Source organism: Triturus cristatus, chromosome 4_2, assembly GCF_964204655.1.
Source record: "Triturus cristatus chromosome 4_2, aTriCri1.1, whole genome shotgun sequence".
Lineage (NCBI taxonomy): Eukaryota > Metazoa > Chordata > Amphibia > Caudata > Salamandridae > Triturus > Triturus cristatus.
Window position 1 is genome coordinate 304846081 of NC_140586.1, and position 13845 is coordinate 304859925.

Here is a 13845-nt window from a genome sequence, read left to right on the forward strand (position 1 = left end):
CGATTTGCCAGTTTCGTTTGACAATTGACCTGATCTGTCTTTCTTGTCTATTATACGTTGTGATCAGTCTTGGAGCATTATTCGTGGTGTCAGTGGCCACCAGTTGGTTATTAGGGGATAGAAGTGTTGTTCTGGGTATTGTTTCTACTTTACCAACTGCTTCATTGAGGATTTTGTCATTGTATCCTCTCATGCGGAATCTGATTAATGCTTCTTGTTTACAAATTTCGTAATCTTCAGGAGTGCTACAGATGCGTTTTAGGCGTGTAAGCTCACCTAGGGGTATGCTTTTGATGGTATGGTGGGGATGTGCGCTGCTGGCGTGTAAAGTGGTGTTCCCTGCTGTTGTTTTCCTATGTAGGGAAGTGGCCAGCTGGTCATTTTTGACGTAGATTTTTACATCTAAGAAATTTGCGTCTTACTCAAATGTGATGTAAACTTAAGATTATAACTGTTACAGTTAATTTTGTCAATAAAATCCTTTGCGCTTTTTTCATCCCCTTTCCAAATGATAAAAACATCATCAATATACCGCCACCACTGAATCACATGGGTACGGTATTCATCTTGAAATAAACATTTGAGGACCTGCTCTTCCCACCAACCTACATGGAAGCATGCGTAGCTGGGGGAAAAGCAGGCCCCCATAGCTACGCCTCTCTTCTGTATAAACACTTCATTACCAAATATAAAAAAGTTATTAAACAAACACCAAGAAGCAAGATCTACCAACATTTTGTTGTGATTATACATTTCTAATGGTCTTTTTCCCCAAAAGTGTGCTAGGGCATTTAGGCCTATTTTGTGTTCGATACTGGTATAGAGCGACTCTATATCCAACGTAATGAGCAATAAATCTTCTGCCCATTGGATGTTTGTCAGCTTATTTAATAGATCCCCAGTGTCTCTAATGTACGTTGGAAGTTCTTTAACTAGATCTTGTAGGAAGAAATCCACATACTGCGTGATGTGTTCTCCCATACTACCAATAGCTGCAATAATAGGTCTTCCTGGCACTGGTTTAGTAAGTTTGTGGACTTTGGGAATGAAGTATAATCTTGGTAGAATTGGGTGTTCCACAAATAGAAAATCAAATTCATCCGCAGAGATGCATCCATCTCTTTTCCATTGTAGCAATTTACTCTTTAACCCATTCCTTGCTGTGTTATATGTTTTGATGTCAACTTTTCCATAGCATGTTTCATCATCCAAATGTCTTTGCGCTTCTATTTTATAGTCCTTTTGTGGCCAAAGAACAACGTTGCCTCCTTTGTCCGATTTCGTAACCAATATCTCATGATTAGATTCAAGTTTTTTCACCAACTCACAGTACTTAATTTCTTGGTAACTTTTATGTCGTTTTTTGTGTTTAGTGCGGTAGTGTAATTTTTTAATGTCCTCTACTACCACTTCGTGAAAGATGTCGATAGCGTCTTTCGGCATCATTGGGATGAATCTTGATTTTGGTTTGAAGGGGCTTATACCTGCACCACTTTGCCTGATATTTGCAGCAGATAGGCGCTCCTGTGTATTCAACAGATCTGTGGTTTCCTGGGTCATATCTGACCTATTCTCAAACAAATGATGTAACGTAAGCAAAGCTGGGGCATCTTTAGCCTGTAATCCCTTGTGTTCTCTGTGAGTGTTGTCCTCTGTTGGATTCACTTTCAAGCCTTCTTTGATAGCAAAAAACTTTTTTCAAGTTTTGCCAAATTTCAAGTAATTCTGTTCAGCCGTTCGGGCTGTACCTTGGACTAAAGGTCCCTATGGAAAAATGCATGGGGAAAACGCGTTTTGGGACCCCCCTTTTTTCTCAGCCCCCGCTTGACTAATCACCCCGAGACTTTCAGGGTAGGAGCGGAGCGGAGCGCCCCACCTATTTTGAAAAATTTGCGAGGATTCGTCAACCGGCGCCAAAGTTATTCAAAATAAAATTTCAGATTTCCTATGGAAACAAGGTCCTAACTATAACTATCTACTGGCGACCGCCAGTAGATAATATATATATATATATATATTACCTACTGGCGGTCGCCAGTAGGTAGTTATAGTTAGGACCACGTTTCCATAGGAAAACCTCAACATTCTATTTTGAATAACTTTGGCGCCGGTCGACGAATCCTCGCGAATTTCTCAAAATAGGTGGGGCGCTACGCTCCGCTCCTACCCTGAAAGTCTCGGGGGGATCCGTCAAGCGGGGGCTGAGATAAAAGGGGGGTCCCAAAACGCGTTTTTCCCATGCATTTTTCCATAGGACCTTTAGAACGAGCTACAGCCCGAACGGCTGAACAGAATTACTAGAAATTTGGCAGAGAGGTAGTCCCTAGGTCAAGGAAGTGCCTTTTGTAGGTTTGGTGTAAATCTGTTCAGTAGATTCTGAGAAAATAGCCTTTAAATCAATATATATATCTGAGCCCGCTTACGGTACGCTTACCGTACGCTTACGGTAAGCGTACGGTGGCGTGCGCGAGCGCAATTCTGATTGGCTCTTAGATCTTAGTAAACATTCGAATCGGTCGAAACCAGGAAGCGGCGGCCGCCATTTTGTGTATTTCACTCTGAAAAAAAAGAGTGAAAACAAGGAAAGGGGGCAATGAGGAGAGTTACAGACCCCCTAACATTTGTAAGGGGGTCAAAGAAGGACAGAAAAGTACAAAGAAAACATTTATTGATTTTAAAAAAAATCACGGGGTACGCGTACGGTAAGCTTACGGTAAGCGTACGGTAGAAAAAAAAAAAAAAAAAAAAATGAAAATCAGATTTAAGTGTTTAGATATTAGGGGGCTCTAAAAAGAGCCGTTGTGTTTATGAAATGATTTTTTAGTGGTACCTACAAGTAAGTACCGATGCAGAGTCTAAGGTTCAAGAGGAAGACTCTGTTCCCTTCATCATTGAAGTGCACACCATCTCCTCTATAAATGTCTTGCATGTCATAACGCAAGTTGTTGTGGTAAATGGCACCCATACCATAGTCACGGAGGAAAGCAGAAACAGATTTGTTGACGTGCTTTCTTGCTTTGTCATCGCACCGCGTGCCCACCGTGCGTGCACGGCACTAACTGCGTAAAGTGGGCGCGCGGTGCGCGAAGCGCACCGCGTGCTCACTGTGCGCGCACGGAACGAACTGCGTTAAGTGGGCGCGCACGCCACGAATGGCGTAAAGTAACTTAGCATTTAAAAAACCGTACAAATTCACTGAAAAAACCATAGGTTTCACACACGTTATAGTTAGGAATTAGCATTTAAAAAACCTTGCAAATTCACTGAAAAAACCATAGGTTTCACACATGTTATAGTTAGCGGAAATTTTACTGATAAAAAACCAATGAAATTCCCCCGTTATAGTTAGTGCAGGCAACTATAACTCACGCGACCGCAATCTTCTGCTGATGACATATGTGTCTTTATGAAAAAAAAATATTTGTAATATATGTATAGCTAAAAATGTATGGAAGAAGACATGGGCAAATAAGTGTCTAAATACAGTATTAGCATCAGCAGAGGATTGCGGTCGCGTGAGTTATAGTTGCCTGCACTAACTATAACGGGGGAATTTCATTGGTTTTTTATCAGTAAAATTTCCGCTAACTATAACATGTGTGAAACCTATGGTTTTTTCAGTGAATATATATATATATATATACACATACATGGGTCACGTAATTGGTATGGTATAGCTTTGTACAGCGCTCTGATACCTCAAGGTCATGTATGTGCTTTATAAAACTCCCAAATAAATAAATGGCCACAGGCCCACGCCTTTGGAAAATACTTATTGTCTATGCAGCATCAGGTCAGCAGCCGGACACAGCAGAATTAAGTCACTATCATATACAAACAGGAAGTGAGAAGTTTGTCAGTCTATCATACAGCCTCTCGAACCATAAAATGTACAACACTATTATAACATTCCAGAGAGGTATCACTTGCAATTGTTTGTAATATCCAGATTATTTTCAGGCAATGATCCGGAATATTCCCTTATTAGAGGGAATCTCTTTTTAGGATACAGTGTCCCTCACCCACTGAGGTGGCATGCTTCATCATTGGGACCTGCTCCTCATCAGGTGAGGGGTGCTGTGCCCAATAGGTATCCTTTCGGAGTTCGTTTTCTGAGATCTTGTATCACAATTTCAAGAAGCCAATATGGCCTAATGAAATGCCCCTAAGTGAGAATTGACTCTTTATATCCAGAGCTGATATTAAAATAGATTGGCCATAAAGACGGCAAGTGGTTACAATTACCAATGGCAATCCTGGTTTTGGAATTTAGAATGTGACCGGACTCAATGGTAAGGTTAAAAACAATAATGGATTTGCTGGGCACAATTATCTGTGGAATCCTAAGAGGTCACTATGTTTCTTGACTCTAATGGCCCCGTAGGGTCATTGGCATTCAACAGGACCATGAAAAGTGGCCTAATCTAATCATCAAAGTGTCAGCAATTGGCGTGCCTTAATATTGTGCAACACAAAACCAAACAAGCACTGGCACAGCCAACTTGTCAGCCATCTGGCTAGTCTTGTTTTGTCATGATTTTTTTTACTATTTTGTTTGGGAATATGCTGGGCCCTCATCAAAGCGAGAGGGAGAGAGGGAGAGAAAGAAAGAAAAAGAAAGGAAGGTGATAACTTAATACAGAACTGTTTCAAATAGACACACATCTGGTATGCTGAGAAATAGCATCAGTCAGAAAAGTAAGACACTACTACAATAGCGTTGGCAGGAGATGGGGGTCTGATAAACATGGAATGTATCCTGCTATCCCATCAAGCTTTAAACAGCACGTCACCACGAAAGTAATTATAAAGTAAAAACAAAAACATCGACACTGATGGGAACTAGCTTGTATGCTGATATGCTCCTTGTGAGAAAGCAAAATGTAGTTAGTCAAAGTGAAGTTAACCAGTGGATTAAGTAGGCTGATTAACTGCCCCCATGCTATAAGATGTACAGGTAGCTGAATGCCACTATATGTAAGTATATTATACATATTTTAGAAAAATCAAAATGTCTTGGCTAACGCCAGGCCCAAGAAGGGGGTATCTCACACACAAATCTGTGGAAAATACTGCCTGGTAAATGACAAACAAATTAAAATGACAACATATAACTTCATGCTGATTTACATCATGTACATATGTGTACTTATACCAGATCCATGTCACCAAAAGGACCAAATATATCATGCCAATCAAAACATACTATGTTAAGCACACTGCAAACACATGCATCCATAAATTCCTAAATCAGGATTGCCACAGGTAATTTTAACCATGTTTTAAGTGCTTTTATTGACCTTTTCCAATGAGTAACATTTACCAAAATCAAAAAAATACTTTGCCGATACAGTTTACATTTCCAACACAGACCACAGAAATGTGTTCACATTGTGTTTAATCTATGGCCAACATCTGTTTGATGATTTTAACCCTTGATGGGTTTTTGCCTAAACTATTTAGATCAACTCTCTGAATGAACAATTCTCACTTAGAGTAGTTCATTAGGCCACATTGGCTTCTTGAACTCGGGACAGAGGATCTCTGAAAAAGAGCTCCCAAAAGATGCGCTACCCGACGAGAAGGAGGTCCCAATGATAAAGCATGCCACATCGGTGGGTGAGGCACCCTGTATCTGAAAAAAGTGATGCTTCCTCAGGGGCGGCTGGCATGGCTCGGGACGGGGGGCATTCGTGTTGGGGAGGTAGCAGGCTGCTTTTAAAAAAATAAACAAATAAATAAATAAAACGTACTTTGCCACTGCAGCTGGGTCCTGCGTCTTCTCTCCAGCTTGCCTGTGTGCGACTCCAGGTCGGAACAGGGAGCAGGCAGCCAGGCTCCCAACCCTAAGCTAATCACAATGCCCCAATGGAGCGGTGTGATTGGTCTGAGCGCCGTGACACACACTCAGCCAAGGGCTGGAGGGGTGAGCATGTTCTTCATGCAGTCTGTAATGCAGATTGCATGGAGAACATACTCACCCCTCCATGACTGTTTTGGGCAGCCCGAGAGGGTCGACCAAACTGTCACTGTGCACAGGAGTGTTCCACCACTCCTCCCCTGCAGCTCTGCCCCCCCCCCCCGCCCCCTCACGCACTGCCGCAGCAGGAGGACAAAATAAAATGATAATAACAATTATCATTTTATTTTTTTCTGTCTTTGCTGCTCCTGGCAGTGGGGCGACGCTCCTCCGCCTTAGCGGAGGAGCCACCACTGTGCCTCCTAATGAGGAAACATTCTGGATCAAAGCCTGAAAATAGTCTGAATATTACAATTGATAGTTATACTTCTCCGATAACGTCACACCTGTGTAGTACGAATTAAGTCACTATGTCATCTGTTTAGGGAATTTCAGAATGAGGCTAAAAAGATTTCTGCACCTCTAATTAGTTCTGTATATAACGCCATGTATGGGCCGTGCACAAGGATCTTGGTGCTCCATAAAGGGTTAACTACCACCGTATCAGTATAAGGTATACAAACTGCCAAGTATACCATCCAAATTTCCTGTCTTGTCTCTCAGAGAGTCAGCCAAAGCACGTGAAATTCTACAGGAGCAAAGGGGCACCCTCACCCAAAATGGAGGTGCGAAGGATGAGAGGAGAACCTATCTGATACTGTTCAAAGGTGAACTGAGATGAGACACATGCTTCAAAGTGTGATACAGCCAAAGCTGCAGGGTTGAGAGCCCACCAGAAAAATTACGCAAAGATCAACACACTAAGCAGCTATGCAACGGTGGGACTCTAGACACTCAAGGAGTCTTCTCTCACAGGACAGAATAGGTTTCTATGTTGGTGCAGAACTGTCTGTCCTATGCCGCCCGCTGCACAAGGTAAGAGAGGATCTACACTAAAGCACTGCTTTTAGTGACGTCAGAGATTTTACCTTTGTCTTCTACATTCTCATGTTACTAACTGTTCTTTTTCTGAGTTAATGCAAAATATGTGCATGTATCGTTACGAGATATCACTGATGCATTTCTACTAGCGGTGATATAAATTAAGTTAGCGCTACTATGAATTAAATTACATTATAACGGCATTGGCATGGGTGTGTATGCTATTTCAACATGATCATTCTCACCTGACTGCATCAATAGGTGGACATATGTGGGTTTGTGCTGACATACATTGACAATAGCTGCAGGCACCTTTGAGACACTATTCAAACCTTTCAAGAAATAGACTTGCCTTGTTCCACCGGTGTTGGTCTGGGCGGTGCGTGATAATATGTTCGATAATCTCCCACAGGGGCTGCCATTGGATAGGCATGATACACGTCCTCGTAGCCTTGCCTGCAAGTAAATCAATATGTTCAACACGCTCACTGTGATGTAAACATGCCCTGCAATTCCAAACCCATCACTATAGGTGAAGGTGCAGCTAAGACTTGTTGTAAAAATTACTTTATTGGATGTAAGCACAGTAAATCATAAATAAGGCTCCCAGTTTTCCGTTTTTACTGATTTTTACAGATAAATACAGACAGAAAACCATTTATTTTCCTGTATGTATTTATTTTTAAAAGTGGATAAAATGAAAATTGGGTTGTTTTAGAGTCATTCTGAATGCTGTCAATCATGTCTGCCAGGCCGATAGCTGTGCAGATTGACAGGCAAGGGGACTAAATAAATATAGGGATTTTAGTAAAGAGCCGAAACAGGAGTACATTGAAACCGGTCAGGCATTCAGGCACGAGTGCCCATTGACTGGTTAAATAAATGCAGAAATATACACATTTCAGCTTCATTTTTTCACAAAATCTAAAATAGATATGGATAAATACAGGTAAAATTTGCAACAACAAAAAAATATGGATAAATACAGACGGAAATGACAAAAATATAAATACCATAAAACCGGGAGCCCTAATCATAAAGGTACATAAAACATTAAAAAAAAAGTAATCATAAAAATCGTCCTGAAATATCACCAACCTTGTCACCTCTCAGAATGAACTTGACTTTGGCTTAATGTAAAGATATAGGAGCTGATGATTGCAATTTCAGGAGCTCAAATAACATGGGTTGAGGAACATCTGGAATCTAAGAAAGCATCACATACAACATCAGCCAAATCTGGATCTAGAGTCAAGGGTGGCTCTGAGGGCAGCCCCGCATAAGTATCTTCTAGAGTGAATATCATATGCATGGGTAACCCAACATCTCAACCCGCAGTCAACATCAAATACAAGCATAGTGCAATATCTATGAATGACAATGTGAGGCTTCAGACATAGATTTAGACTTTGTTTGTATACGTTGCCCAACACAACACTACGTTCTATTGTCTGCAATAATAAAATGTTATTCCATATAAAAGAAAATGGGCATAAAATGTGTCGCATTTTTCAGTGATTTTTCTAAACCTAAAAACATAATTCTTCGACTAGGCAGAACTCTCAGATCACTTTAAACTGCAGTTAGCATTTCAATTTGGAATAATTTTGCAAAGTGCTTATCATGATTCAGTTCTACTCTCAACCCGCAGTCAACATCAAATACAAGCATAGTGCAATATCTAATGACAATGTGAGGCTCCAGACATAGATTTAGGCTTTGTTTGTATACGTTGCCCAACACAACACTACGTTCTATTGTCTGCAATAATAAAATGTTATTCCATATAAAAGAAAATGGGCATAAAATGTGTCGCATTTTTCAGTGATTTTTCTAAACCTAAAAACATAATTCTTCGACTAAGCAGAACTCTCAGATCACTTTAAACTGCAGTTAGCATTTCAATTTGGAATAATTTTGCAAAGTGCTTATCATGATTCAGTTCTACTCCCAGCACTTTTCAATCTCTAGCTTGAAGCAATTTTGAAACTATGGAAACATTATAAAAATCTAGCCCTTCTAGGTGCAGCTTTCAAATTTAGAATCTTTTTTCAATGTGTTCCTCAAGATTCGGTTCTAGTCCCTACTTCTTTCATTCCATTGGTCCTCCGACCCAGTTCAAAACTAGCCAGACCCCACTGACATCTTAGACAGCATCTAGACATAGACAGTCATTATGAATTTGGTGGATTTTCGTTTAAGAACAACGGAATGCCTGAATTTCTGATTATGGCCGGTGTTCCTGAACTATAATCCAGCAATTAGAAGTTTTCTCCCTGGAATGGGGAAAACTAAATGGCCGATTGCAAAATACTGGTCCTTTACTTTGATGTTTTAACAGATCTCAGGGAGAATATCACAAACATGTTTTAGCAACTCTGTAGGCAGAAAATGACTGTGCCAGTGAAGGTTGGGGAGCCGGTGGTGAGCTTGCAGGGGTCAGGGCGGGCCTCATTCTATCTGGGGGACATTTTTTGCTCCCCCATGCGGCTGCAGGGGTCAAGTAGGGGCAACACTGTTTAGCTGCCCACAGACCATGCAGCATGCAGGACAAGTCCATAGTATCTGGGCCTGAATTATGGGGTCTAGAGTTTGTGGCCCCAACAATTCTGAGCTGGGAGACTTGTAATTGTCGTTGGCATCATTCCACCAGATTTATTGCTGCCGGTAAAATGTTGCCATTTGCAATTAGGGCTTAATCTTTTGAAACACATTGATGACTTGACTAAAAATGCTAATGTTCAACTTAGACACTTTTTTACTTGAACAGGACTTCAAAAAGTACCGCAAGCCTTGATACTTTCCAGAGTAGACTATGTGTAGTCCTAGAGGCACTCCCAGGTATAGGGACCACGTGATGGCCTTTCTCTACCATTGTTTTAATTGATTTTAAGTATTTTGATTTATTCTAGCTTAAATTTACGACATAATTTTTCCTGCGTGTGCATTTTTCCTTGAATATATCTTTTTTGTCTCCTTGTAGCTTCAAAGAGGGAGTGTTTGCTTTTTACAGCCTTGCCAGGAACAAAACGTGTGGGGTGTGCATTTGAAAGCATGACAGAGAGAAAGGTGTGGAATGTACTTCTCTGTCTTAGAATGAAGTTATGTGCAGTGGTGCACAAATGTGCATTGTGTTGTACATTAGAAAGTTTTATGAAGATTTTACTATTGGCTTTGACATGCCCCCATCTTGAATTCTGACTCTGTCTAGCTTGAACTTTGTGCACACAAGCAAGCCCCCAGATCACTCAAGTTTTAGGCTATTCACGTTCAAGGTAGTTTTCTGTACTTTTAGAGATTGTTTTCTGTACTGTTGGAGACTTTCATAAGCTTCACTGAGAAAATGTGTGGGATGCGTGATTGGTACCTTTCAGGGCAGAGATTGTTGTTGCCAGAGAAATGTGTGGATCGTTGCTCTGTCTCAAAATAAAGATACAGGGGCCTGGCCAGCTTCTTTCTTGACCCTGACACAGACCAGTACAGTCAGCTCGATTTTCGTAACAGAAGAAAGGGGGTGAGGTTTCTAGAAACTTCTCCTCAGGTTGAGTAAAAGTTATTAAAGGCGAGAAATCTCAGTGCCCAGATGGGAGCTCACTGTGGAGCAGACATGTTGCCATAGGGAACTTTTGGAAGTCCCGATCGAGGCTTCTGCCTAGCTGTCAAGGGATCCTCTAGCCGAGTTGGCAAGAATGCAGAGAGAGAGCGATCAGTGATGTATTTCTTTTGATTATTGGCATTGTGATGTGTGAGTGTGTCTGTGTGCACATTCAAGTATCCAGTAGTTATAATCATCTGATGTATTTAGTGTATGTATCCTTATATAATGTTATGCTTTCCTTTTGATTCCTTGTGTCTGATTATTTGCATTTAAGTGTTTATTTCTTGCAGTGGACGTCCAGTATAATTATTATCTGCTTACATTTTATTCCATGTATTTTATTCCATGCATTTAACAGTTGCGTTTGCTTACTAATAAGCCTGTTATTATTGCTTGCACATATATATATATTTCTATATACATTTGAAAGTTGTTCGTTGTTCTGTTAGAGAGTTTTGCACAAATTAAACCCCATGCTTTATTTTCAAAATTGTATTTTGATGTGCCTTTTTTTATGAGAGTGAAATCCCTTTTCCGGTATTTTAATTGCTTCACCGTGTGTGTGCCTCAGTGTGGGAATACGGCATTTTCTATTATTTGGGAGGGCGAAGCAATACATTATGGAAATGTACTTTGCTTCTCTCAAAGCCACTTTGCATGCAGCAACCCGCATTATCTGAGCAAATGACTGTTTTGATCACATCACTCCTGTATTGCACACTTTGAGATTTATTTTTGGTGAGTGCAACTCTAGCCACAAACTTGTGTGCTTAGAGCACAAACTCTTGCACTTTGTTGATTCCAACTATCTGGCCAAGAAACTGTAGTTCTCAGTAGGTTCTCACCAACTGTGCAGTGCTGAACTCTTACTTGAAACCAGTCTTCAACACAAAAAGTGTGCATAGAACTAGTCTTTCTCTGCTCCAAAAGTCTGGGATGCTGTTCCTTCTGCGATCTCTACACCAATACCTCCTTATCTGTGTTCAAAAGGGAGTTCATGTAATTTCTTCAACATTTTCACTTCCTTTCCTCTTCCTCCCGGCTTCCTGATTGTTCACTGAAATCTGGAATGTGACACTGTGCAGACCTTTGGGGAAAGTCTTCTGCTGGTTAAGGCCTGCTAGGCGCTGTAGAACAACACTCATTAAATACATAAATACATATGCACTGCTGAGCAGATGTGATCAGAAATACGCACCTTGTATGTGGTCTGTAAGGGTAACTGTCCCTTTCATATACTTCAGCTCTGGATTGTGGCCTTGAGAAGGCAGCAGGCTGGCGAATTTCTCCCCAATCACCAGGCCAATGAGGGTACTCGCGTCTGGGATCAGCAGTCTGGTAATAACTGTTCTCGCTTGGATTGGGGAGTGGAACAGGCCTATGGAGGTACCCGCCTTTCCAAGGAACCATGCCAGCCGGTGGCCGCCCCCGTGGTGTGGAGTGCCATGGGGTTACTCCAGGGTCCATGCCACTCTGACGTTCTTCCCAAAGGTTCTACCTTTGTGGGTTTCTTTTCTGTTGCTGTCAAAAAACAAGAGAGAGCTCAATCATTAGTGCATAGTCTTAAACCTGTTTTATTTAAATGGTTAGTATCGCCTTACTGCTACTGAACTTGAGAAATCATGGGGAACCTATGCCATAATGGAAAAAGCATGTCTATACAGCAAACTAGCACCATAGCTATTTTATGTTAAGAAAATGCACTACACTACCAGGGAAAGCTAGGAATACACCAGTGCGTACCTACAGTGTTCCAGTGCTACCTGCTACCAATGCTCTGACAGTGCGCCTCAGTCCTGGTATACAGCTCCCCTTACTGCATGGGTGTTAGCAGTGTTCATTGATTCTGGAATACAGCTCCCTCTGTAGCCACAGCTTTGGCAGTGCACCTCATCTCTGGAAAATAACATCCTCTGCAAATACCCCAGATAGAGCGCCCCTTCTACTACTGAGGGGTGCTGTCTGCTCTGGAATACAGCACCTTCTGACAAAACAGCTCAGGCAGTGCACCTCAATACTGACACACTGAAACCCCCACTACTATTGCTCTACCGATGAGCCTCAATTTGAGGATATACAACAAACTTCTGCTACCACAGCTCTGGCCCAGCCCCTCAGGCCTGATAAAACACCGCTGCTACTACAGCAATAGCAAATCACCCTAGCCCTCCATACAGCACTCCTGCAACTACAGTTCTAATTGTGCAAATCAACCCTATCTACAGCATGCCCTAATTCTACAGCACTTACAATGCACCTCAGTCCTGGTATATAGCACCCCCTGCAACTATTGTTCTTGCGGTGCTCCTCAAACCTGACAAAGAGCACCTTCTTCTACAATGGGCATAGCCCTACACCTCGTGTGTGACATAGAGCTCTCCAGCTACTACGGTGCCAGCTATGTATGCTCTCACGCCGGCATACAGCGCACTCTGCTACAACAGCTCTAGGAGTTCACCTCAGACCTGGACTACATCGCCCGCCCTTGTTACCCGTGCCCTAGCTCTGTACTTCTGCCCTGGCATACAGTGCCCTGGGTACAGCAACATCTATAGCTGTGTGCCTCAGCCTGTGCATAGGGTTCCCCTTGTTACTATAGCTCTAGCCACACGCCTAGCCCTGGCATGGAGCATTCCCTGCCCCTGTGGCTTTTTAAGGGAACAATTAGGCCCTGGAGAACAGTACAGCCAGGTTTCCCCATGCTAAAAAGCGCTCCACTCTCATTAACCTGGATATTACTGTAGTGATTTATTACACTACTTTATTCAGGTTTATGAAACAGCACTCATGTTGTCGCATTGCAAAAAAACTGTAAAACTGACCATGACTTTGAAGCTGGGGAACCAGGTTTAAGTCTGGGGGAAGGCTCAAACATCTTGTGATTCTGGGAAAATCGATTAATCTCCCTATGCCTAAAAATGAATATGTCCATCTGTAATGCAACTGGTGCTCATGTACGGCGCTCTGATACCTTCGGGTCGAGATATAAAACTGCAAAAAATTAAATGACTTATCAGTGTGGCACCTGTGAACCCCCTAACAAAGACAGCTTTATGTCTGAAATATGGTGTGTCGGTGTGGTGTTTTCTTCGCTGTATTTGCTGCGGACATGTTTTGTCTGTAAACATATTTGAAAATCTGACTTAGATGGAAATGTAACATGAAGTCTTAGGGGCTTATTTGGAGTTTCGCAGACTGGGTAGCCTTGTACACTGTCCACCAAAATTCTGGTCCCCCCTTGTATTTAGATTTGGGCAAGCTGTCATGTTTCTGCTGGCGGAGTCCTTTGACCGATGGCCGGACTGACATCGGCCACTGGTTAAAGTACTCCAGACCGTCCACCCGCAACAGGATAGGGTGATTTTTTTTCTATTTGGCACTGCCAGGGAAAGTCTGATAGTCCCAA

At 41.9% G+C, this 13845-nt stretch overlaps 1 protein-coding gene across 3 annotated transcripts in view; it reads right to left on the reverse strand.

Moving 5' to 3' along the window:
• Positions 1-13845, reverse strand: part of SEC16B (SEC16 homolog B, endoplasmic reticulum export factor) — a 325648-nt gene that overhangs the window by 286552 nt on the left and 25251 nt on the right. For 2 of the 3 annotated variants that reach the window (XM_085601607.1, XM_085601609.1), the window contains exons 2-3: positions 11638-11960; positions 7194-7297 (exon numbers count right to left, since the gene is read on the reverse strand). In XM_085601607.1, coding sequence (XP_085457733.1) covers positions 7194-7297; positions 11638-11906 — 373 coding nt within the window. In that variant the 5' untranslated portion in view covers positions 11907-11960. The remainder of the gene's footprint in view (positions 1-7193; positions 7298-11637; positions 11961-13845) is intronic. The other variant, XM_085601608.1, reaches the window with a different exon arrangement.